Consider the following 23,636-nt stretch of genomic DNA (forward strand, 5'->3'; position numbering starts at 1 on the left):
AGCCCACAACCCAGGCACCATGTGCCCTTAACGGGAATGGAACCTGGGACCCTTCAGTCTGCAGTCCAACGCTCTGTCCACTGAACCGAACCAGCCAGGGCCCAATATGTCTTTTTAGAGACAGTTTCCTGATCCCTGGTCTAGATTCATGGCTCCTGTCTCTAGGCATTCGTTTAGCTTCTGCTCTCACTACCTCATTCTTCAAGAATTTCCCAGTCCAAGTTCCTAGAAGAGAGAGAACCAAATTCCTCTGAAATCCTTATTCCTCAGCCTGGAATGAAATTAAGGGACATCTTCTTTTCCTGCCGCCCACCTCCCCAGCTATGGTGAGGCTGTATACAGGTGACATGTTCTCTCCCACGTTATTCAGTCAGTTGTGGCAGAGATGTAGGTAACATGGAGTCAGTAAAACACAGCTGCCTCAGAGGGGTGAGGGCATAGTGGGCACTGGTACAACTGAAAATGGAGTTAAATGAGCTAATACATGTAAAATTACATGGTAATGTACTGGAGCCATATATTTATAAAGTGTCCAAAGTACTTTCCAATTAAGATCAATCTGAAATGAAATACATGCCCCTGAGGTTAAATATATAAATCAGTGACAAAATAGGATCTATAATAATGAAAACATAATATGCTAATTAGACCTGACATCCTTCCGGACCACCTTCCAGACGAAGCCAGGGCTGCCGCCAAGGGATCGAGGAACCACCACGGCTGTGAGGGAGGGATCAAGGCAGCCACTGCAGCTGCAAAGGCTTACTCTTGCACAGATTTCGTGCATCAGGCCTCTAGTGTAACATTAGAATTCAATTCATTCACAATACTTTAGCTCTAAGGAATAATAGGACATATATTATGGTGTTATTACATGAGATACCATTAACATTTCCCAGAAGACAAGAAGTAGGTGAAAAAAAGACTAAATGAGAGGAGAAATTAAGATCGGATGAGCATTGGCACTAGTTAGATGTGAATGATCTTTCTTATTTAGAAAATAAAAACCTCAGCAATGTGTTCATTACTAAGTATGTACTGTCTTGAGGACAAGGAACTAGTAACGCAGAGTTTTGTAATAACCAGCACTTTAAATAGGTTATTCTTCCAAGCTTTTCCAACTGTGCCTGCTGGGGTTGCTCACATTTAAGGCTGCCTTTCACACCACAGAGCATGGCTCCAGTTAAGATCCCATGTGGAGGAGACCACGCCAGGTTTGCAAGGCTTCTAATCCTTCTAGGAATGCAAAAGGTATGGCACCCAGAGTACACTTTAGAGAGAAATCTGACAGCGTTTTCAATAAAGAAACTTTACAAAATTTTCCATGGGAAAGAAACTTAGAACCATGCCTACACGTAACTAGCCTAAACGAATTGATAACACAGACAAATAAATTCCAAAATAACTTTTATTACTATATAAAGCCAAGTCAAGAAAAAAATAGGTGCATATTTTTTTCTACAAAATTTAAAAATACTCAGGTTATTTAATATTTTCCCATAAATGTGTTGAGATAAAAAGACAAATTCACACACACACAGATATTTTTCCAGGTACCTTATAGGAATAAAGAGTAATAGTTTTCTTTCTTCTCTACTTTCCTATGTGAAGCTCTAAGACATAGCAGTTACAGTTTTCTGTTGTAAACCTGAAAAAAGGACTTTCCAAGAGAAAAAGTCTATCATGTTGCAATAAAACTAGCAGAAAGCTCTACTTCATCTTTGAGCTTTTAGATTTGGCAGCTGCGGTCAACCAGTATTGCACTGGAATTTCCAACTCGGCTGGGAAAGACCCTAATTAAAAACAAGACACCCTCTTTACTTTGTCCTTTAGAAAACATACACCACTCGTCAGTATCCCTTAAAAGGTGCAATTGCCTCCTTTGTCATTTGATTGTAAGGCCTGCAATGCTGTTTCTCACCATCACAGCCCCAATGTAACCACACGAAGAGAAGAAAGAAAAGTCCCTTGGAAGGTGGACTCAGTTTGACACAAGGAGCATAAGACGCTGCACACTTGATAACATTAAATCAAAACGTATATTCATTGGAGCTTCTCAAAAAACCCTTCAAGAGAAAAGGCGTTAGTGTGGATTTAGATGAGTGTTAAAATAAAACTTTCCCCCCCTGAAATTAGATTATGGGGTAAACCAAGCCAGATTATCTCTGCAGATGACAGGAGCTATAATTGTTAGTGGGGATCTCAGTCACTGTTTTGGAATTGATACCTAAGGCTTTCTTCTCCCCTATTCTTTCTTGTGGGCTTTTTAATGAGATATTTTTGGGGGAGATGCTTTAGGTAGAAAATATTAGCTTTTGAAAGATACAGGTGCAATTATCTTTAGAATAGGAAGCCCATTTAAAAAAGTCTCAAAGAGAAAGTTTTTCTAGGTATATTTTGCCATGCATTGTTTTCATAAAGGCTGAGAAAGAACGGAAAGAAGCTCCTATAATATCTGTAAGATTACCCTCACATTAGCCAGAAAGAAAGACAAAAGAAAGGGCTGAGATGAGGGTGCTCAAATAGTTTGCAATGGAGCAGAATGTTCTAGTACCAAACCCATAATTAACTTTTCACTAATTACCCCTTTCTTGGCCTATGTAAAATGGAATGGCAGTTTCAACTTTTGAGGATCTCACTGACCCTTCCCCTCTAAAACTCCTGGAATTCTGTACCGCTCCATGTAATGAAGTATCCACTTACCAAATGTCTGTGTGTGGCCATGGAGTTCCTCTTACCTAGCCTGCTCTACCGATATTAAACTGACCCTATTACCAAGTTTGGAAATAGAATCACATAAGAAAACAGTGTTTCAGAGAGGGGATTTTGAATGGTTATCCATGAAGCTTAAGGGATGTGGTGGAGTGTATTCAATATTCAATCTATAGAAGTAATAACCAGCTATCCTAAGAGGAACTCCACTAAGCACTAAAAAAAGTCAAGTGTATTTGCTGTAAAACTGTAAGGTTTCTATCCTTCTTAAAGTGCTCCAGTTTAACATGGCAGGGAAACCGAAAATCGACCGGCAAGTGAAAACCATCACTTCAGCATAGACACGGCTCTAGGTCAACCCCGAGAGGTCTCCATGCAAGAAAGTTGTCACCTCTGAGTCGCAATTCACGACTGAGAACACAAAGCTCAAGGTATCCCCTAAAATTCCAGGCAAGTCTGGAAGGACCCCAGCTGCTGCCCCCACCAACGGCAGACCCTGAGGTAAGTCTCTCCCATCTTCAAACTGAAACTGTCCAGGAGCTAAGATCGTAACGAACAAAAATCTCAGTTGATTATCTTGAAAGCTACAGGTGTTCTTGCCCAAACTTCCTCCGTCATCAAAACACAATTTTAAGAACAAAGAGGCATCAAGGTAAACCATGGCTGGTTGGCCGTGGAAGGGCACCCAGGACCTATTTCCAGGCCCTTTTCCTTGGTTATCTGAGGAATTTTGGCAAAAAGAGCCAGAAGGTAACGATTAACCACGCCACTGCACTCCAGCAACAGAAATTTATTCAGGGGGGGTCAAAGTAGGTGCAGGTTAGTGTAAAACAGAAAAAAATGGCATAGTGAAGTGGTGGGACTCATGGACTGAGCAGCCAGACTGGCAGGTTTTGAATCTTGGTTCCACCACTTATGACGTTGGGGCAAGTTACTAACCAGGTCAAGCTTCAGATCTTCCATCTGTAAAATGAAGATAATCATAGTCCCTACCTCATAAGGTCTGTCTGGAGATCGAATGAGCTAATATCTATAAAGTGCTTAGAATAGCGCCTGGCACACAGTAAGTGCCATGCAACTACTTAAAAAAAAATAAAATAAAAACAGAAACTGGAGAAAAGGTGCTCTGGGAGGTTTGTAGAGCAGTTGGTGCTGCCTAAGAATTCAGGCACATTCTTGATTTAATTGGGTTTGGAATCCGGATCATAAAATATGCCAAACCCCAGGGAAGCCTTGGGACTAAGTTGATTTTTGGAAGAACTTCCAGGGCTGCCGCTTTATCAGATTTACCAACCGACAGATGCAGTGTGAGCATCTGCGCTCTGCAAGGCGCAGGATGCGTTGGTCAACAAGAGGTAACAGAACCACAGTTATAGCTGCTATCATTTACACTGCCCATCTCCTTTCCAATGCAGGTAAGTTCATAGGCCTCGATCAGTACCAACTCTTTCAAGAAATCCTACTTTATGATTAAAACAATATAAACTCTATGGAGCTCAATCATCTTATGGCTAAATAGGAGACGCTAAACTGTAGGGCTAGTTTTTAAAAGCAAAGTTACATGACTACACCTCTACATCTTACATGGTGGACTTCTGACCACTCTCGTCAAGGGCAACGTTTCTTTTCCTGGCTGCTGCTTCATTGTTTAACTCTGAATCTGATTTGTCCGTGTTGCCAAAGTTGATTGCCATGGAGCCTTCCACTCCCTCTGGGGTGCCTCCGTTTGGCTGAAGACGGAGAGAAGCTGGTTCTTTAGGACGTTTCCACTGTGGTCTGGTGACTATCCAAAACACGAGGGCCCCAAACACCAGAATCAGAAGGCCCAGGGTATTTGCAAAAACACCTTCTGGTGGGAATGTATCGTAGCCAGGTTTTTTCCTAACAAAAAAATAAACGAGAGAGCGAGAGTCAGTCCACTTACAAACAGAGTGAGACAGCAACATGCCAAGCAGTTTTGAATTTATCTGCTGAAAATGCACACTGGTACAGCTTCAGTGTCAATTCCCTTAAAGCTTGATAGTAAGGGGAAATTTATGCAATCATTCACTCAGTGGAATAGTATGATATTGTTAAAAAACAACAACTTTAGTATAAAAATAATATAGCTTCTGGAGCACCTGTATCACTTAAAAAATGAAAAAGGGATGATACAAAAATGTACATACACCATAATTACAATCAATAAAAACATGCACATCAAAAATATTGTAAGGGCATGCATAATTTCAATAGTTGTTTTAAGAGTAGTACACCTTGCCCTAGCCAGTTTGGCTCAGTGGATAGAGCGTTGGCCTGCGGACTGAAGGGTCCCAGGTTTGATCCTAGTCAAGGGCATGTACCTGGGTTGCGGGCACATCCCCAGTGGGGGTGTTCAGGAGGCAGCTGATCAATGTTTCTCTCTCATTGATGTTTCTAACTCTCTATCCCTCTCCCTTCCTCTCTGTAAAAAATCAATAAAAAATATATTTAAAAAAAAGAGTAGTACAACTTATTGGATTTTTGGTCCTTCTTCAAGCATTAAGTAGTATTATATTGTATAACATAATAACCTGTATTTATATACAATGTTATATTGTATTATATAATAAATGTTTTTAAGAATAAATATTTAAAATTTTTGATGTTTTAATATTTTTTAAATTTTGTTATATTTGATTACCTTTTCCCAATGAATAAGTATTTTCCACTTATAGCTTAAGTATACAATTAGGGAAACTATGTCACTTACAGGGCAAATATCAGTTTCTCAGTCACTCCCATAAGGGCTGTTGCAATCACTGTTCCAAAGATGACAAGTCCAGAATAAGTATGTAGGGGCATGAGAAATGCTCGGAGAGAAAGTGGAGCCCAAGGAAGCAGAAAGATGAAAAAACCTAGGAGAAGCTAAACATCAAAAAGTACAATGGTTATCATTTAATTTTAAGTTTTAACTATAGAAATTTAACATTATTATTTAAAAGCAATCTGTGCAGAATGAGAAAATATTTCATATAGAACTAAGGACATAAAATGAAAAGCAAGTTTTCCCACTCCAGTTCCACTAATCCAAGGTAACATCTAACATCATCTTCTAAAGCAGCGGTTCTCAACCTGTGGATCGCGACCCCCTTGGGGGTCGAATGACCCTTTCACAAGGGTTGACTAAGACCATCGGAAAACACATATATAATTACATATTGTTTTGTGGTTAATCACTATGCTTTAATTGTGTTCAATTTGTAACAATGAAAGTACATCCTGCATATCAGATATTTACATTACGATTCATAACAGTAGCAAAATTACAGTTATGAAGTAGCAACGAAAATAATTTTATGGTTGGGGGTCACCACAACATGAGGAACTGCATTAAAGGGTCGCAGCATTAGGAAGGTTGAGAACCACTGTTCTAAAGCATCCTTCCAGAAAATTTCTGTGCCTATATAAACAAACGTCTGTGCGCGCACATGTGCGTGTGTGCACACGCGCACGCGTATTTGTTTTGCATATTGTGTTCTTGGATATCTTTTCATAGCAACACATGATTATCTAGTTTATTCTTTATAAAGGCTAATATTCTATTTTGAGGATGTAACATAATTGATTCAGTTCTTTATGCGTGTTCTTGTTTCCAGTTTTTTTTGCTATCGTTACATTAACAAGGCTACATGAACATTGTAGGTAAGTAGCAAGGACACGGACAATTCAATAAATGGTGCTGGGGAAACAGCTTACCCATATGGAAGAAAAAAAACAACACGAAGTTGGATCACAACATCACATCATACACTAAGCTAATTCCAGATGAATTAAGTACTTAAATATCAAAGCTAAAACTTTAAGACTCTTGACAGCCAGTGGTTCTCAAACATTAGTGTGCATCTGAGTCACCAGGAGGGCCTGTGAAAGCACATTTTTCTGGGCCCCACCCCACAGTTTCTGACCCAGCAGGTCTGGAGTAGAACCTGAGAACCCATTTTGAGTTCAGGGTAGAGAAGGTTTTCATAAACAAGTCACCGAAACAAAACATAACAACCTTAAAAGAAAACATGATTCGTGTTATATTAAAATTGAGAATTGATTTTAAAAATACTAACAAAAGAGGAAAAGTACAAGCTTCAAATTGGAAGACATATGCAATACATATAAAAGGAATTTGAAACAGAACTACAAATGTTTAAGAAAAGGAAAAAGAAACTTTTTTTTTTTTAATGGGCAAAAGACACGAACAGGTGTTTCTTAGAAGAGAAACAAGTAATCGGTGAAAGAAACATTAAAACCACAAGAAGACGTCATTTTATACCCACTAGCTTACAATAATTAAAGCATTTGAACACAAGAGTAATACTTTTATGTCCACAAAGGAGGTTTAAACCCGGGGGGCGGGGGCATTTGAAGAGGATGCAGGTTGACAGGGATGTGCCATATGGGAGCTCCTAGACCCTGCTGGCAGGAACATCATTGGGATCAACCACTTTTGAAAACAATTTAGCATTTTTTTTTTTTAGGCTCTGTCTATAATTCCACTCCTAAGTATACATCCAGAGAAACCTTTGCATATGAGATCCAGGAAATGTGTATCTGAATGTCCAATGTCACAGAGAAGAATGGAAAATAACCCAAATGTCTAATAGCATGAGAATAAGTAAGTAAATGTGTGGTACAGTTATACAATGGAACACAAAAGTAAAAATGAATGAACTAGAGGAAACAAGATAGTTGAATCAGTACAATGAAAAGAAAGGTTGCAAAAGAATTAAAACATAGTTACATTAGACTACATATATTATGAGGCTTTTAAAAGTTAAAGGAAAACTAACCAACATGTTGTTTAGGGATTCACAGTATGTGATAAAATTATAAAGAAAAACAGAGAGTGAGAAAAGAAAAAAAAACTTCAGGAAAATGGTTACCTTCAGGGGTTAGGATAGGTGGAGAGATGTGGGGTCAAGGTGGGTAGGGATTCTATGTTTTCCAAATTAGGTTGATGGTGGAATCACGGAAATCAATTTTATTATGATACATAATTTCAATATGCATACAAGAGGTGTTTTGTTGAATCCTCAACTGATGATATTTTACCATTAATTTTTAGAGAAAGTGGAAGGGAGGGGGAGAGTCAGAGACAGACTTGGGGGATGGAGCCTGCAACCAAGGTATGTGCCCTTGACCAGAATCAAACCTGCGACCCTTCAGTCTATGGGCCAACACTCTAACCACTGAACAAACCACCTAGGACCGTGGTCGGCAAACTGCGGCTCGAGAGCCACGCGCGGCTCTTTGGCCCCTTGAGTGTGGCTCTTCCTAAGCCTTAGGAGTACCCTAATTAAGTTAATAACAATGTACCTGCCTATATAATTTAAGTTTAAAAAATTTGGCTCTCAAAAGAAATTTCAATCGTTGTACTGTTGATATTTGGCTCTGTTGACTAATGAGTTTGCTGACCACTGATTAGGACAAGAGTTTGTTATTTTTAAAAAGTGATCCAGAGGCTAGATCTTACAAGTAGAAAATAATTCTACACTGGAAATGCTTTATGACCCATAGATACACAGGAGGAAGTGTATTGCTTGTCTTGTTTTCCTGCCTGCCTCACCTTCCCTCCTTCCTCAAAGGACACAACAGACTTTGTGAGTGAAGTGCACAGCCGTGTGGGCGTAAGCGAGCCACAAGCAGGCTGCAGCTCTCCACCCACAGTGGCAGCTAGGAGAACCTCCACTTAGAACTCTTCTAGTTCAGAAAGAGAAACCACTTCCCCTTTTTACTCTTAACCTAAGAAGTCTGGTAGAAACACATCTCTGTCAAAGCTGTATTTTTATGGCTCGTGTATTTTTTCAACTAAGGATGTGGAGGCAGGAATCTTTGTGAATCGTAATAAGGACAGAGCTGGGCTCCTATCAAAGGTGAAGAAAGCAAGTTTAGAATTGGTTTCTTTCCATTGGGAAAGGAAATGTTTTTTCATTTAATTTCTTCCTGAGCACACCTGGGTGATCTGTTCTGTCACTTCTACGGACAAGCAATGCAAATACTTAAAAACAGCTTTTATGCAATAACAAAAATAAAGCTGGAATGTCGTCATTTTTTCCACAATAGGAACAGGAAGCCATTCACCTGGCTCCTGAAGGAACAGTCAGAAGACACCCAGCACGACTCGCGTGCTCACAACTGTGGTGAGGAGATGCCGTTTGCTTAATTTAGCTTAAAAAGCCATGTATGTGTGATTTGTATGTAACATATGTGGCTTACTTCTGTTTCAAACGAAAGAGCTACACATTCAAGTCAAACAAGATATAGTTTAAAAATTAATAATCCCCCAACCGACCCTACCCACCCCTACAGTTATAGCAGTTAGGTATATATTCCCATACCTTTCTTTGAACATCTATACATATATGCTTTTTTCCACCCCTCTCCCATTTTCTACACACATTACTCTTCAGTATTGTTTACACTGAAGTGCATACCATGGATTTCACTGCTGATCAGTAGATATAACTACATTCTTTGTAATAGCTGTATAACTGCCAACAATATGGATTTACCACAAATGATTTAACCATTCCTGCCTTTATTTGGACATTTATTTTGCTTCCTGCTTCCTGCCTATACAAACAATGCTACACTAAACGCCCTTCTTAGAGTTCCTTATACCACGATGGTAGGGAGCGGCTATAGGGTCAAGCCTCAGACTGACCTGTGGCAGAGCCACCTACAAGTCCCAGCTTGGAGGGCAGAGCCCTCCTAGCACAATTAAGCTTGACCGTATAGGCCTCCCTTGTTCCTGGGTAGCTAATGGGCTGTGGGAGGTGCAGCAAGTGCTACCAAACAAGGCTTGAGTAACAAAATAGATTTGAAACTCACAAGAAGATTGTAAACATGTTGCCCACTCACCTTGTTTTGCTTTGTGTGATCTGACTATAAAATAAAGCTTGGCTCACAGGCTGTGTCACTGTTGCCTCATCCAGGCACAGTGATCCTACCTGGCTCCAACTGTATTCTCTTGTCTGTCTTCTTTAATCCTTCACCGCCCCTTCTCAGGTTCCCCCCTGGCCGTGCTGGACATGGTTCAGACAATATGTTATTTCTGCTCCCCACCAAATGTGCCATTGCTAGGTCAAAGAGTAAGTGCACCACTGCTAATGGAGAGGAACACAGAGAGGACTATAGGAGCTGAGGACAACCCTCAGCCAACAGCCAGCAAGGAACCAGGTATCTCAGTCCTACAGCCGCAAGGGAGTGGACTCTGCCAATAACCTGAATTAGCTTGCAAGCTGATTGCACCCCCAAAGTTCACCTGTAAGAGCCCAGGCCAGCTAACACCTTAATTTTGGCCTTACGAGACCCAAAGCAGAGAAAACAGACAAGTCAATCTGGACTTCTGATATACAGAAACTGTGAGGTAATAAATTGGTGTTGTTTTAAGCCACTAAATTTGTGGTAATTTGTTCCGGCAGCAATAGTAAACACTAACACAACTGTTCATGGCTTTTATTTTTGGATCTTTATTTTTCTTTTCTTGGTTTATTTTGCTATTCTTTTTAGTTTCTTAAGCGAATACTTAGTTTATGTATTTTAAGTTTTCTTTCAAAAAAAAAAAAAAGCATTTAAGCCTATATTTCTCTGAGAACCATTTTAGCTAAAACCCATAGATTTTAGAATAAGTATTCTTTTTTTTTGCTAATCCCTAAATATTTCTTAATTTTACATATTAAGATATAGAGCAGAGTATAAATTAATTTTTAGAAAAATCATCCAGATTTACAAGCATAAATTTAATAATGAGGAGGCATATCTGGTATAAAAAGCTTTTTAGCTTTAAAAGCTTACTACTACTACTACTACTACTACTACTACTACTACTATACAAGGAATGCTTACGTGTTTAGAAAATTCAGAAAATAAAAAGAAAAATAGTGCACACCTTTCCAGATGTTCAAACAATGCCTTGTCATATAACTAACTCAGTAAAGGCATTTGTTTAGCTACTGTGTTCAGGAGTACAGAACCCTTTCACAGCGAAGCTACAAAGAGTTTGGGTAATTTCCACGCCGGTCCTCAGAAATACAGCCCTCCGCTGCGAATGCTCAAACATGAGCTGAGTGATCATGGGGACATCATGGAAACAGAACCAAGTGCCACTGACTGTGTAACCTGGGCATCCTCAGCACCTTGAAGGCTATGTCACTAACGGGCTGCGTGAGGTGAGTCGATGCTCCCCACAGTGCTCCCCACAGTGCTCGGGCTCGAGAATTCTGAGGTGGCCCAAAGGAAGTGGAGCAACGCCAGGCGAACCAACCACTGCAGGCGGAAGAGGCAGCTGAAAAAAGTCCTAAGGAAATGACAGGAGGTGAAGAGGTTCCCCAAGGCAACTGTCCCCAGGTCAATGTTCCCTGCAGTTGTCATCCATCCACTTTGAGATATTTTCCTTGCTTCTCCCTGACCAGAAAGATCATGTTTGCTGTAGGGTTTCCTCTGTGCTCCTCTCCTGTCTGGCACCTTTCCACTCCCCAGTCCCTACCTCTGGGCATGGTAATGCAAACTTAAATAATTAATAGTGTCATGTAATTAACTTTAATTAACGTTCAAAAAGCCTTAAGCAGAAAAGTGACAAATAAATGCCTGGTAAGAGGTCCTTTTTTTGAGAGGTCATACATTCATATATTTTGTAAATTCACTCCAGTTTCTTACTTTTCTATCTACAGAAAACTGTAGCTCACAATGATGTCCCAAATAAGGGAGTTGAAGGTACACTGTACTAACTAAAGAAAGGAAGTAAATCAACACAGTTTACAAAGATTTTTCAACAAAGTGGTTAACACCATACGGACTTTTAACATTTACCTTTTCTTTAGTGACCTAGAACAGCCAAATCCCTATCACTCTCCATTAACTTATGTTTAAATATAGTGCTGTCCAAAGTATGTATGTTTAGTAAGTGAGGACAGAGGAAAAATAAAATAAACACTGAGTCTTCAAACTCAAAGAATCAACGAGATACAAATTCATCTTTTCATGCATAAAGATAAACCTAGAAAACAGATGTGATTGAATGTGGAAAAGAAATCTATAGCTCTTGTCTGTGCTAGTTTATTCAGCACGTGAAACTTGAAGTCCCAGCAACAGCAGTCTAGATGTGATCTGTGGGCAATTTCCCTGTAGATACATATGCCCATATTTAGAATCTCACATTCAGGCTCACAGGCTGTGAATACTGCAGGTCCCCAGCCCCCGCAAGGGGAAATACTTACAATGGAAACAAGTGGAACAAGGACTAGTGGGAATGAGAAGATGAATTCCAAAAAAATATTAATGTATAGAAAACATCTACAGTATCTGAACTGCTTTACTTTTTTACACCTCGTTTATAAACTTACTGAGACACTGACCTGTGACATGAAGAGTATGACAGCTGTCAGTCCAATCCAGCTATGTAGACTGTACATATTGGGGATTTTCAGCGTATTGTGGAAATCAAAGACAGCCACCAGAGAAATAATGGCAAGAATGGCTGCAACGAAGTGTAACCCCGCGTGGATGGATTTCATCAGGAGCTTGCTGCATTTCCAGGTCCATGGCAGTCTGTATACAATGACGGCTACAGGGAGACAAGGGGGGCAGAATGTGGGTGTTTTTTTAAATCCGCACGATACACAGTTTGACACCCTGAACACTCCCTTCCATGGAAGCCTTTCCTCTTGGTTTCTGCTTCTACCTTCTTCCCACCTTTCAACGGTTTTTCTTGGGCTCTTTTGCTGGCTTCTTCTTTACTCCCAACTTGTGACCAAACTTTGGTGCCCCCAGGCTCGGTCCCAGGGCTGTCCTCCTGCTCTTGCTGTGGGTGATTTCATTCACTCCTTCACTGAGGTGCCACCTACATGGCAGGGACTCTGGAACTTTAATCTCCAGCCCAAAACTTTCTTCTGAACTCCAGACCCACATCATCCAGCAGCCTCTTGACATCCATATAGATGCCTCCTAAATATCTCAGACTTCACACATCCAAAACTAAATTCTTAATCTTGTGGCCTGGTTTCTTTCTAGAAATGTTTTAGTTTGATAAGAAAAAGGCAGACTAAGGATGAGAAAAATATGCAAAAAGATTTAAATAAGACAAAAGAGTATATCCAAGTGGCTAATAAACATAAGAAAGACATAAACTTCATTATTCAACAGAGAAATACAAATTAAAATCAACTGAGAATACCTCTACCACATATCTGAATGACGATACGGAATATTGAAGCGGATGTGAAACAATCAAAACTCTCATGTTATGCTGATGGGAGCTTAAATGAGAACAAAGACTATGGAATTTAGCAGTATCTACTTCAGCTAAACGTAGGCATACCTTAGAATCCAGCAATGCCACTCCTAGGTATACACCCCAAAGAAACACGTTCACCAAAAGACATGCACTAGGATATTATTAGTAGCACTATTTGTAATGGTCCAACCTGGAAACTCCCCAAATGCCCATCAATAGAATGAATAATAAAGTGTGATATATTCATTCACATCACTTAATAGAGCAAAGAAAACAAATAATTTATAACTAGAACATCACCCAACAATATGGATCAATCCCAAGAAACAAGATGTGAACAAGTATGTCTTATATGAGTCAATTTATATGAAGTATAAACACAGGTAAGACTCATCTACACAATAAGGAAAGTCAGGCTAGTGGTTGCCCTTGTGAGGAAGAATTATAGCAATTGAAAGGGAATACACAGGAGTTTCTGTTAATATCCTCTTTCTCAGTCTGGGTGCTGGCTACATACCTAGATTCATCAAGCTATACATTTACATGTACACTTTTTGGCATATAGATTAAATTTCAACAAAGAAGATTTTTAAAACAGGTGTTTTTTTTAAGTGTCCTGATTTAAATAGTGGATTACACGGCCAGCTTGCAACTACTTTTTGTGCTGAAGACAATACCTGCCTCACCCCACCTCTTAAGTCCATTTCAGAGAAAATGTAGAGACCTGGAAATGTATGGCCGGTTGAAAAAGTTTAAAGAATGCTTCCTTGGAAGATGGATCCCACTACATCAGCAGTGTATCATGTAGATTTCCTAATTCTAGCAAGAAAAATAAAAGCCTCTTCCCACCAAAGATACTTATGAATTAAATATATGAAACTTCATAAAATCATAAAAATGTAAGGGATTCCATTTTCAGACAGAAACATATCTAAAACCACAAAGACAGATGTGAAGTCAGGCTCTTTAAAGCTTCCGCATGAGGTGTCGTAATCATCATATCAACCAAGCTCCACCCTAGGGGAAGGAATCTCAGATGAGGGAACTTGAAGATCTTATAGATAATACTCAGAAATGTGTTTGCTTCAGAAGCAAGTTATGAAGAGTAAATCACAAGAGCTTTTTCTCCCCAATTTGAATGATATTACATCAAAAATTTCCCAAATCAAAACTAATCTCTGATGTTGAAATCAGGCGTGATTATCATGACTGAGAGGAGTTACAAGGGTTACTGGAGGGATTCTGGTGCACTTGGAATAGTGTTTCATGATCTGGGTTCATGAGTGTGTTCATGTTATAAAAAGACATCATTTATGATTTAAGTACTTTTCTTCAATAAAAAGTTTACCTAAAAAAAAGAGTTATCAAAAAATTCAAAGACAACTGTGTTCCCAGTGAAAACTTTTTAACTCTTCTCAATCCTATAGGCATCCGGGGGAAATGTGTCAAATATTCCATAAAACTGAGATCTACCCCCATTGGGTACTGAAACTTGATTTTTTTTTTTTTTACTTTAAAAAAATATTTTTTTTTCTTGATTTCCGAGAGGAAGGGAGAGGGAGAGAGAGAGATAGAAACACCAATGATGAATCATTGATCAACTGCCTCTTGCATGCCCTCTATTGGGGATGGAGCCTGCAAACCAGGCATGTGCCCTGACCTGGAAATTGAACCATAACCTCCTGGTTCATAGATTGATGCTCAACCACTGAGCAACACCAGCCGGGCTCTATCTCTTCTTTTAGTTTCTAGCTCAGGTTAGGGTGCACACCCCCAACCTCTTCCCTCCGTCCTGCCTTACATTTTATTCCTACCAGCTCTAAGCTCTTGCTTATAAATTTTTATGTTGGCAAAAATCTTCACATTTGTTCACTTTGGGTGGTGAGCACATGGCAAGCTGTTTATTATTTTCTGTATGGTTTAAAGAATTCATAATAGTTCCAAAGTGTAAAAACACTGTTGTAAGCTTGCAAATCCATAGCCAACTAGTCTCAACGACTACTTAGGCAGCTTGTGGAAATCTGAGGGGCTCTCCTGAGTGAGGCACGGGATTCTCAGCAGCCATCCTGGCTATAGAGAAGCTCTGCTGGATAGCGGAACTTGCTTCGAAAGGCTGTCTGGATACATGAAAGATAATCGCAAAACAATGCTCTTGCATGAGATGTTCATATGCTTTAAAAATGTATAAATAACCAAAATGCGGTGGACTTCAGGGAAAAAGGGCAACCTTAACAAATCAGACCGCATTCTTCAACAATAGTCTATTCCAGCCGTGGGCAAACTACGGCCTGTGGGCCGGATCCGGCCCGTTTGAAATGAATAAAACTAAAAAAAAAAAAAGACCGTACCCTTTTAGGTAATGATGTTTACTTTGAATTTATATTAGTTCACACAAACACTCCATCCATGCTTTTGTTCCAGCCCTCCGGTCCAGTTTAAGAACCCATTGTGGCCCTCGAGTCAAAAAGTTTGTCCACCCCTGGTTCTCAACACTTAGAAAACTGCCGGGAGAGCCGAATTTAAATATTTCTTGCTTCTTTGGCTTGGCACTTACCTAGACACCATTCCTAAGGTTCAGTGGGAAGGAAGAAAAAGGTCTCATAAGCCCACGAGGAGGGGAACAGCTATCAAATAGCTACTTGTGACTGAAACAAGAGTTTTCTGTTAGAGATCCTAGTTGACAGACCATTTTCCACCAGAAAATGAAGGGAAACATAAACACATTCAGATGTTTGACTTATGTTGGGGTTACAGCTCAGCAAAGCCATCCTCAGTTGAAAATATCGTAATGCATCGAACATCATAGCTTAGCCTAACCTGCCTTAACCATGTTCAGAACACTTACATTAGCCTATAGTTGGACAAAACCACCTAACACAAAACCTGTTTTATAATAAAGTGATGAATATCTCATGTAATTTATTATGTGTATCACTTTTGCATCATCATAAAGTGAAGAATCCTAAATCAAATCACCACAAGTCGGGGACCATCTGTATATGTGAGAAACACATTTAAAATCTTAAAAAAAAAAATTATTCGTAGTGGGACCTGCTATTGTGATAAATTTAAAAATAAATGAAATGCTCTAGCTGGTTTGGTTCAGTAGATGGAGCATCGGCCTGCAGACTGAAGGGACCCGGGTTGGATTCTGGTCAAGGGCACATGCCCGGGTTGCGAGCTTGATCCCCAGTCAGGGGGGTGCAGGAGGCACTGGGAGCGGGCCTAAGCAGTTAGTCGGACATCTTTAGCACTGCGCTGGCCATCCATGAGCCGACTTCTGGCTGAGCGGTGCTCCCCTTGTGGAAGAGCACTGACCACCAGGAGACAGCTCCTGCGTTGAGCGTATGGCCCCTGGTGGTCAGTGCACATCATAGCGACTGGTCATTCCGCTGTTAGGATCAATTTCCATATTATCCTTTTATTATATAAGATTATGTATAACAAGATCTTATAAAAATTAAGTCACAAAATTTTTATTAAAATGTTTCTTACATACTGTTATATTGGCTGGGCTGCAAAAATATTTGTTGTGGGCTGCGAGTTTGACATGCTTGTTTTAAAGGCTACTATTATCATCACACATAAATGGCTGTAAAGTTGAATTTTATTACTAACAATTTAATGATGGTACAGAAATAATCATTCATTCTTTCAACGACTACTTATTGGCCTACCATATGCCAGTTCTAGACATCACTCTAGTTCCTGGGGATACAACAGTGGACAAAATAATCATGTCTAAAACATTTTTATTACTTACGTTATAAACAGATCCTTATGCATTTATTTATAACAAAAACTGTGTTTTGGGTTTGCCTTGAATTGTTTCGTTACACTTTGTAAAAACACTTATTTCCCTAATATTGAAAGGTTTTATTATCAATTGTGTTCCCAAGGCTGGTTTTGGAGTAGGTATTTGGGGCACTTTCTCCATTATCTTCTTTGCCAGGTTTTAACCAAGAGCCCTTTCAACTATATTTAACCGGTCTTGAAATTTGGTCACTTTTAGATACATTAATAGGATATTCCAAATGCCTTTTAAGGACTACTCTTCATTTCTTTTTGTTACTCTTTTAAATGTTACTTAAGTGTAGTTAGGTTCTCTCACAAAACCAACTTGATATCATGATACTATTCTATTTCTCTTCCTTCGGTTTATACAATAGAGTTCTACAAGTGGAAAAACAAGGAGTATAGAATTGCTGAGACTTCTTTGCGCTAAATTTATAAACTTGAATTTTCTATGTTTTACTAAAGAGCACATTCCACCTGTTGAACCTTTTAAAAGGTCAGCTGCCACTCTGAGAGCGTTCGTTTGTTTCAGTCTGCTGCGGCCTTTTCAAGGTCTGTTTCTCTGATTTCCTGGCAGTATACCTGTTTCATGGGAAACTTTCTCTCAGGGAAGCACAAAGCCTCCTCTAAAGTTCTCTTTGGAACTCTTCCTCATTCATGCTCACCAGATTTCCTACCAGCTTAAATTTTTATTTTGGTTTTAGATATTCTATAGTCTGCCGTACTTTATTTTAGAAACCAAATGTCTTCCAAAATATACTTGGAGAGAGAGGGGAGAGACATTTTTTTTTTTTTTTGTAACTCTAGGTAAGCCTTGCTTTCTTCAGACCTTACTTCTTAAAGGTGTTTCAAAGGACTCGTACTTGTTTTCACATAGTTTCAAATACTGTTTACTGTTTGTATATTGCATTTGTAAAGCATTTTATGCTTAGAGCAACGCCTGTATGTACTTTCGCTTTTCCTTCCTCGTCTCTAAATGCTTGTGTCATGTCCATTATTAGAGATGTGAAATATTTTTTATTTATTTTTAATTGATTTCCAGAGAGAGGAAGGGCAATAAGGGTTTTCACAGAGTATAAAGAGACAATTCGCCCTAACCGGTTTGGCTCAGTGGATAGAGCGTTGGCCTGCGGACTGAAGGGTCCCAGGTTCGATTCCGGTCAAGGGCATGCATGTACTTGGTTGCAGGCACATCTCCAGTAGGGGGTGTGCAGGATGCAGCTCATCAATGTTTCTAACTATCCCTCTCGCTTCCTCTCTGTAAAAAATCAATAAAATATATTTTTTTAAAAAGACAATTCAAGGCACCCCAGACACCATTTTCTGTTATAAATAAATGCATGCAGAACTCTTTATAACATAACTAATAAGGATGTGTTACACATGATTATTTTGGTCACTGCTGTATCCCCAGCTCCTAGAATGATGCCTAGAACTGGCATATGGTAGTCCAATAAGTAGTTATTGAAAGAATGAATGATTATTTCTGTAGCATCGGTAAATTAGTAACAAAATGCAACATTACAGCCACTCATGTGTGATGACTACAGTAGCCTCTTCTAAAGTAGAAGTGCCCTCTCTTCCCCTCAGTGATCCTCTTGCTTGGAGGCCAGCTTGGAAGCACTGGTTTAGCCAACCTCACAAAAGCATGGGCGTCATATTACATTACATATGCATAGCCTAAAAGTTTTCTCCCTGAAGCTATGCCACATAGGGGAAGAGTGTGTTATAACACAGCTAGGCTGCAATATCTGCTTCCCCCCTGGCCTATACAGTCAACCATTTATATTCCTAGTCTCTCCGCGGGAGCCTTCCTACTGTTGGGTGCGAGGAGGTAAAAGTGAGCCAAGATTTCTGAGAACTTGAAGGTACGATGCATGTGCCTCTATGTATGAAAAAGTTATGCTCATGTCAATTAAATGTATTGTGTGGTTAAATGCTTTGCAATTCTGGAATCTAAAGAGTAAACAGGATGGGTAATGTTGACAGGACAAACATTCCAAAACTGATACAAATACAGCAACTAAGCTTTAAGAAAACAAGGTTTGCATAAAAGCAGCAGATGAACATTTCCAAAACATCCACTTACACTTTTTTGCCCCAAAGTGAGTACAAGCAGATTTTAAAAAGTCCAAATTTTAGAGAACTAGAAATCCTTTTAGGAAAATAGTAATGAACTCTAATATGAATGAAGAGTTCCAAGGTATATAATAAATGAAGCCTTTTGCCTCTCTAAAAAAATATGTTTTGCAGAAAATAAGCATATTCCCATAAAAGCAGAGAAATCAACCTTGAAAAGAAGGCCACGGAAAACACACTACTCCCATCAGTAAGTTACTCAGGTGCTCTGTGACTCAGTTAGCTCTTATATAGGAAATAATGCACTTCCTGGGCACACAGAAAGCACTCGCTAAATGGAAACTTGTTTTCGACTTGGTCTCTTCTTTGGTAAGTCAGGATACAATTAATGCTAAGTATGAGGAAAAGATACTCCACAACCTCTGGAAAGTGTCTTGGTATTAGGAGCTGCTCTGAAGGCATGGCTGAAGAGATAAAGAAACTGTTCCTACTGCTTGGAGCAAGCAGAGGTGTTGACAGCTCTGGCCAAACTTAAGGGCTCCACCCACCATGAAGGAAGAGCGCTTCTGATGACAGCGACTTTGAAACTTGAGTATGCGTTTCTCATTTTAGTGCAATGAGAAATAACTGGGATTATCCATTGAAATAACTCACACCCCAGTGCCAGTCCCACACCAGGGAAGCATGCCGGCCATGGCTGGGTCATTAGTAATGCTGGCCACTACATCTCAGAGTGGGAGAGTGCCTGCCACACCTGCCCAAGGCTGCAGCACTGGCTTTAAACAGAAAATCTTTTCTGTAGGAATGAGGTGGGTACTTCTTTGCTTGCTTGTTTGTAGAAAGTTAAATATTGGTGAAGAAAAGGCGGCCTGCTTCCAAGAACAGGGTACCTGTTTCCAAACCCCTCCACTCTTCATCACCCCAGTGCACCACGTTCTACCTTTTTCTAAATATTTTCTCTGCCAAGGCGTAGTGCTTGGAAAGTGGTTTCAAATAAATGGCACTTGCCCCACTAGCTAGAGGTCCCTCTGGTAAAACAACAGCTGAAGGAAACTGCAGGACATACTGGGAGGCACTAGGCCACAATATAAACGGCCAGAGGAGGGTAGGAAGAGGTAGGCAGGGGAAATGGTGAAGGGGTGAAAAAGCACCAATTTCCAGATATAAAATAAATCAGTCCTGGATGTCAGGTACAGCATGGTGACTATAGTGAAGGATGACGTACTGTATATTTGAAAGCTGCTAAGAGAGTAGATCTTAAAAGTTCTCATCACAAGAAAAAAAAATAACTAGGTGTGACAATGGGTCACTAACTAGATTTGTTGTGGTGACCATTTAGCTATATGAGCATATATCGAATTATGATGATAGAGACCTAAAAGTAATATAATGCTACAGGTCAATTATACGTCCAAAATTAAACAAATGGCCATCGACGGAGCCCTTCCTCCCTCCGCTCCAGCCTCATCCAAGAAGACGCAGGCCCCGAGCTGGCTCCCCGAGCGCGTGGGCCAAAACCCCGGGACATCCTGGGCAGAAGCCAAGCAGGCCGGGCCCCCTGCGGGCACCTCCGCCCGAGTTAGTGGTCAGCGCCCAACAGGAAGCCTCAAGGGGAAGTATTCCATCTGCAGCCACATAAACAAGTTGGGCTCAAACTGAACAGGGCAGGCCGGGCCGCGAAAACACCCTTTGGAGTCCTGGCAGCTTCCCGGCCTCGATGGGTTGACTCCTCTAAGAGGAGTGAAACCAGAGCGGACGCTGCACGCACGGGGCTCCAGGGGACCAGCGCCTGCACTAGGGGCTGAGCCGTCAAGGGGCAAACCTCCCACCTCCACCCTTCCGGACCCCGGCCTTGTTCCCCTAATCTGCAGCCCAGAAAGTGCAGCGAAGGCCTCGCCTAAAGAGCGGCTTCGCTCCCCTGCCTGCGCGAGTGGGGTCCACAGGGAGCGATTTCCCCGGCGTGTGCACGGCCCGGGCCGGGCCCACGGCACTCAGGCATGTCTCCTTGGCTCCCGATCCCGGTGTCGCTGGGGCGCCTCAAGTGCCCCCCAGCCACTCCCTGCAAAGAGTTAACCAAGTTCGCTCGGCGCCCGGGCCAGCTCAGCCTGGCGCCGCCGCTGCGTCCGGCCGTCCCCCGAAACAAGCCTCGCAGCGGATCCCCGCCCCGCGCGCCCGGGGCCCGCGCCGCCGCTCCTGCGATCGCTCACGTCGGCCACGGTCCCGGCTCTGCGGGTCCGCGCCCCGCACCCAGGCCACCCCCCGGCGGGGGCCGACCACCGACCTCCCCCCGACCGCCCGGCTCCGGGGAGCCTCCCCCCCGCCTGGGCCCCCTGCGCTCCCTGCATCCTCCCTCACTTCCTAACTCGCTCACGTCGGCCCCACTCTCGGTCGGGGACCCCGGCCCGCGCCCCCTTCCCGCCGCCTCCCAGGAGGCGCCAGTACCGATGCCCTGGATGAAGATGAAGCCGGTGACCGCGAGCACCGGGTGCCAGTTAAACTCGGGCGCTCTCCCGTCCCAGCCGAGCCCCTCGCGGTAGTGGAGGACCCAGATGAGGGTGAAGATGACCGACAGGAAGCCGACCAGCAGCGCCGAAACGAGCAGCCCCAGGAAGCCCCGGTAGCCGTCCATGGCCATCAGCACCCCATGCCCCGCGCCGCCGCCGCCGCAGGAACTGGACTGGCCACGGCGGACCGCGGGCGTAGCCTTCTAGGAGGCGTCTCCGCCCGGGAGGAGGGGCTGCCGGGGACATGGGGCCTCCAGGGGGCGGGTAGCCGCCCTCGCTCACACACCCGTCCTTCCTCCGGGATCTCCGGCCGCGGAGAGCTCTCGCTGCGCGGTGGGCGCCCCTGACTCGGCGCCCCAGCTTGCAGAGCGCGCGAACAACCCATCCACGTAGTTGTTGCGAGTCAGAGCCGGGGTGATTCCGTACCCACCACTTCCTTTGAACTCTTCCCGCGTCCCTTCCTTATTTGTGGGAGGCTGAATAAGGCAGTTCACCCCGGACTTATTCACTTGAACGGCCATCGACTGAGCCCTTCAGGATGTCCCCGAGGTTTTGGCCCACGCGCGCGGGGAGCCGGCTCGGGGGCCTGCGTCTCCTTGGATGAGGCTGCAGCGGAGGGAGGAAGGGCTCCATCGTTGGCTGTTGGACAGGAGGGTCCGTTGGGTGGGGTTGTGTATGTGACTTTGGTTAATGAAGGCTTCCGAGCCCCAGTCCGAGAGGATTGGCCGTCTTTTGGTGCCAAGAATGCGCCAAGGAGGAACCTGTGGGGTGGGATGGGCTTGGCCCTACCTAGCAAGGAAACTGCTTGCGGTTCGCGCTTTAGGGAGGGAGGAGAGACACCCCGAACCCCGGACTTGCCTATACTAGTATAGTGTGATAGAAGTGGATCTGTAAAGGGCCTCCCTGCCCAAACCCATCTGGACCAAAGCCCCACCTTGAAGTGAAGCTCACTCCCTGCCCTCTTTCCCAACGTTATCATTACCCATTCTCCGCTGGACAGGACAAGTCTCGGTGGTGTCTAGTGCCATTAAAGAAAACGGGGCCCTGTGAGGACTTCTAGATTGCGCGTGGGGACATTCACTTCTAGCCTCTCCTGCAGCTCATCTCTAAGGACTGGCCTTGTTGCCATTTCGAAAGGCCTTAGAAAGTGTGTGTGGGTAGTTTTCAGTGTAAAAAAAACCAACAAGTTTTAGGCCAAGAAAGTAGGCATGCAAAGCCCTGATAGTGGGCAGGATTAACGGCTCAGTGAAGAGGCTGGGACTTCCCCGGTGTCAGTTTTTCTCTTGGTGGAGAGAGAAAGAAAGGGAGAATAAGCACATGGACTAGAAGGCCCCTTCCCCATAGTGTGAGCTTTCTGTGGTCTGAGCCAGCCTAGTCCTCCACTCGAATCCTTTCCCACAATCTGACTGGCCCTGATGTCCACGCTCCTGACCACTGCCTACCACCTTCCTGCTCTTCTGACAGGGAGCCAACCAGCCGCCCAGGAAGCCCCTGCAGCCGTCCATGGCCATCAGTGCTCCATATTCCTTGTCCCAGCAGCCACGGGGATTGCCTGAGCCCATCTGCACCCAGCAACCTTCCCTGGGTCTGCCCATGCCCCACTTTACACCTACCCACACTTCTACAGCCAATGCATGCCTGCACCACTTATCAAGATGCAACCATCTGTCCCTGTGCCTGTCTCCATGTCCCAGACTACCCCTTGAGGGTATTAACCGTCTAATTTCTCCTTATATTCTCCTCAGCATGTAGTAGTTACTCAGTAAATGTTTGCTGAGAGATGAATGGGACTGAGTATGTGAGTCAGGGTCCTGGCAGGAAACTGATGGCACATCTCAATTGAGCAATTCAGTAAAGAACAGGACCTAGTATTTATAAAGTTGTGGGCAGGGGGTGGGAAACCTCAAGGGTTTTGCAGTGCCCAGGCCTGAAGGGGAGAGAGCTACTGAAATCCAGGGCGATAAAAATGCATAGGAAAGGCAATCTGATTAGGGCTATGGCCTTGAGTTGAGGGACTAACCTGCAGGAACTGCACAGAGAGGAAGAATGGGAGACAGAAATATTCCAGCCTTACTCTCCTCCCCTCCAATCTCCTGCCCAGTCTGAATAGCTTACCTTAGTCAGAAGCCAGAGGGGAGTTCATGTAGTCCAATCACTCAGCCTCCTAGGGAACACCACAGAGTGGAGAAAGGTAAGAGTAGGTCTACAGAATAAACAAAATTCACTCAATCTTCCCATCTCATTTTTTTTTCCCCAGACACTTTTGGTTCTTGAGTGCTGCAAATATTTTGTTTAATTTT

At 42.6% G+C, this 23,636-nt stretch overlaps 1 protein-coding gene across 1 annotated transcript; it reads right to left on the reverse strand.

Annotated features, from left to right (window-relative positions):
- Positions 1-1,390: 1,390 nt before the first annotated feature.
- LOC132238539 (plasma membrane ascorbate-dependent reductase CYBRD1) lies at positions 1,391-21,551 on the reverse strand. The gene is made up of 4 exons (XM_059704113.1): positions 21,275-21,551; positions 12,081-12,289; positions 5,444-5,598; positions 1,391-4,593 (listed from the first exon to the last, which is right to left on the reverse strand). Exons 1-4 carry the CDS (start codon positions 21,465-21,467, stop codon positions 4,293-4,295), a joined length of 858 nt encoding a protein of 285 aa, XP_059560096.1. The 5' UTR covers positions 21,468-21,551; the 3' UTR covers positions 1,391-4,292.
- Between the last annotated feature and the right edge of the window lie 2,085 nt (positions 21,552-23,636).

This window comes from Myotis daubentonii, chromosome 7 (genome assembly GCF_963259705.1).
Source record: "Myotis daubentonii chromosome 7, mMyoDau2.1, whole genome shotgun sequence".
NCBI lineage: Eukaryota > Metazoa > Chordata > Mammalia > Chiroptera > Vespertilionidae > Myotis > Myotis daubentonii.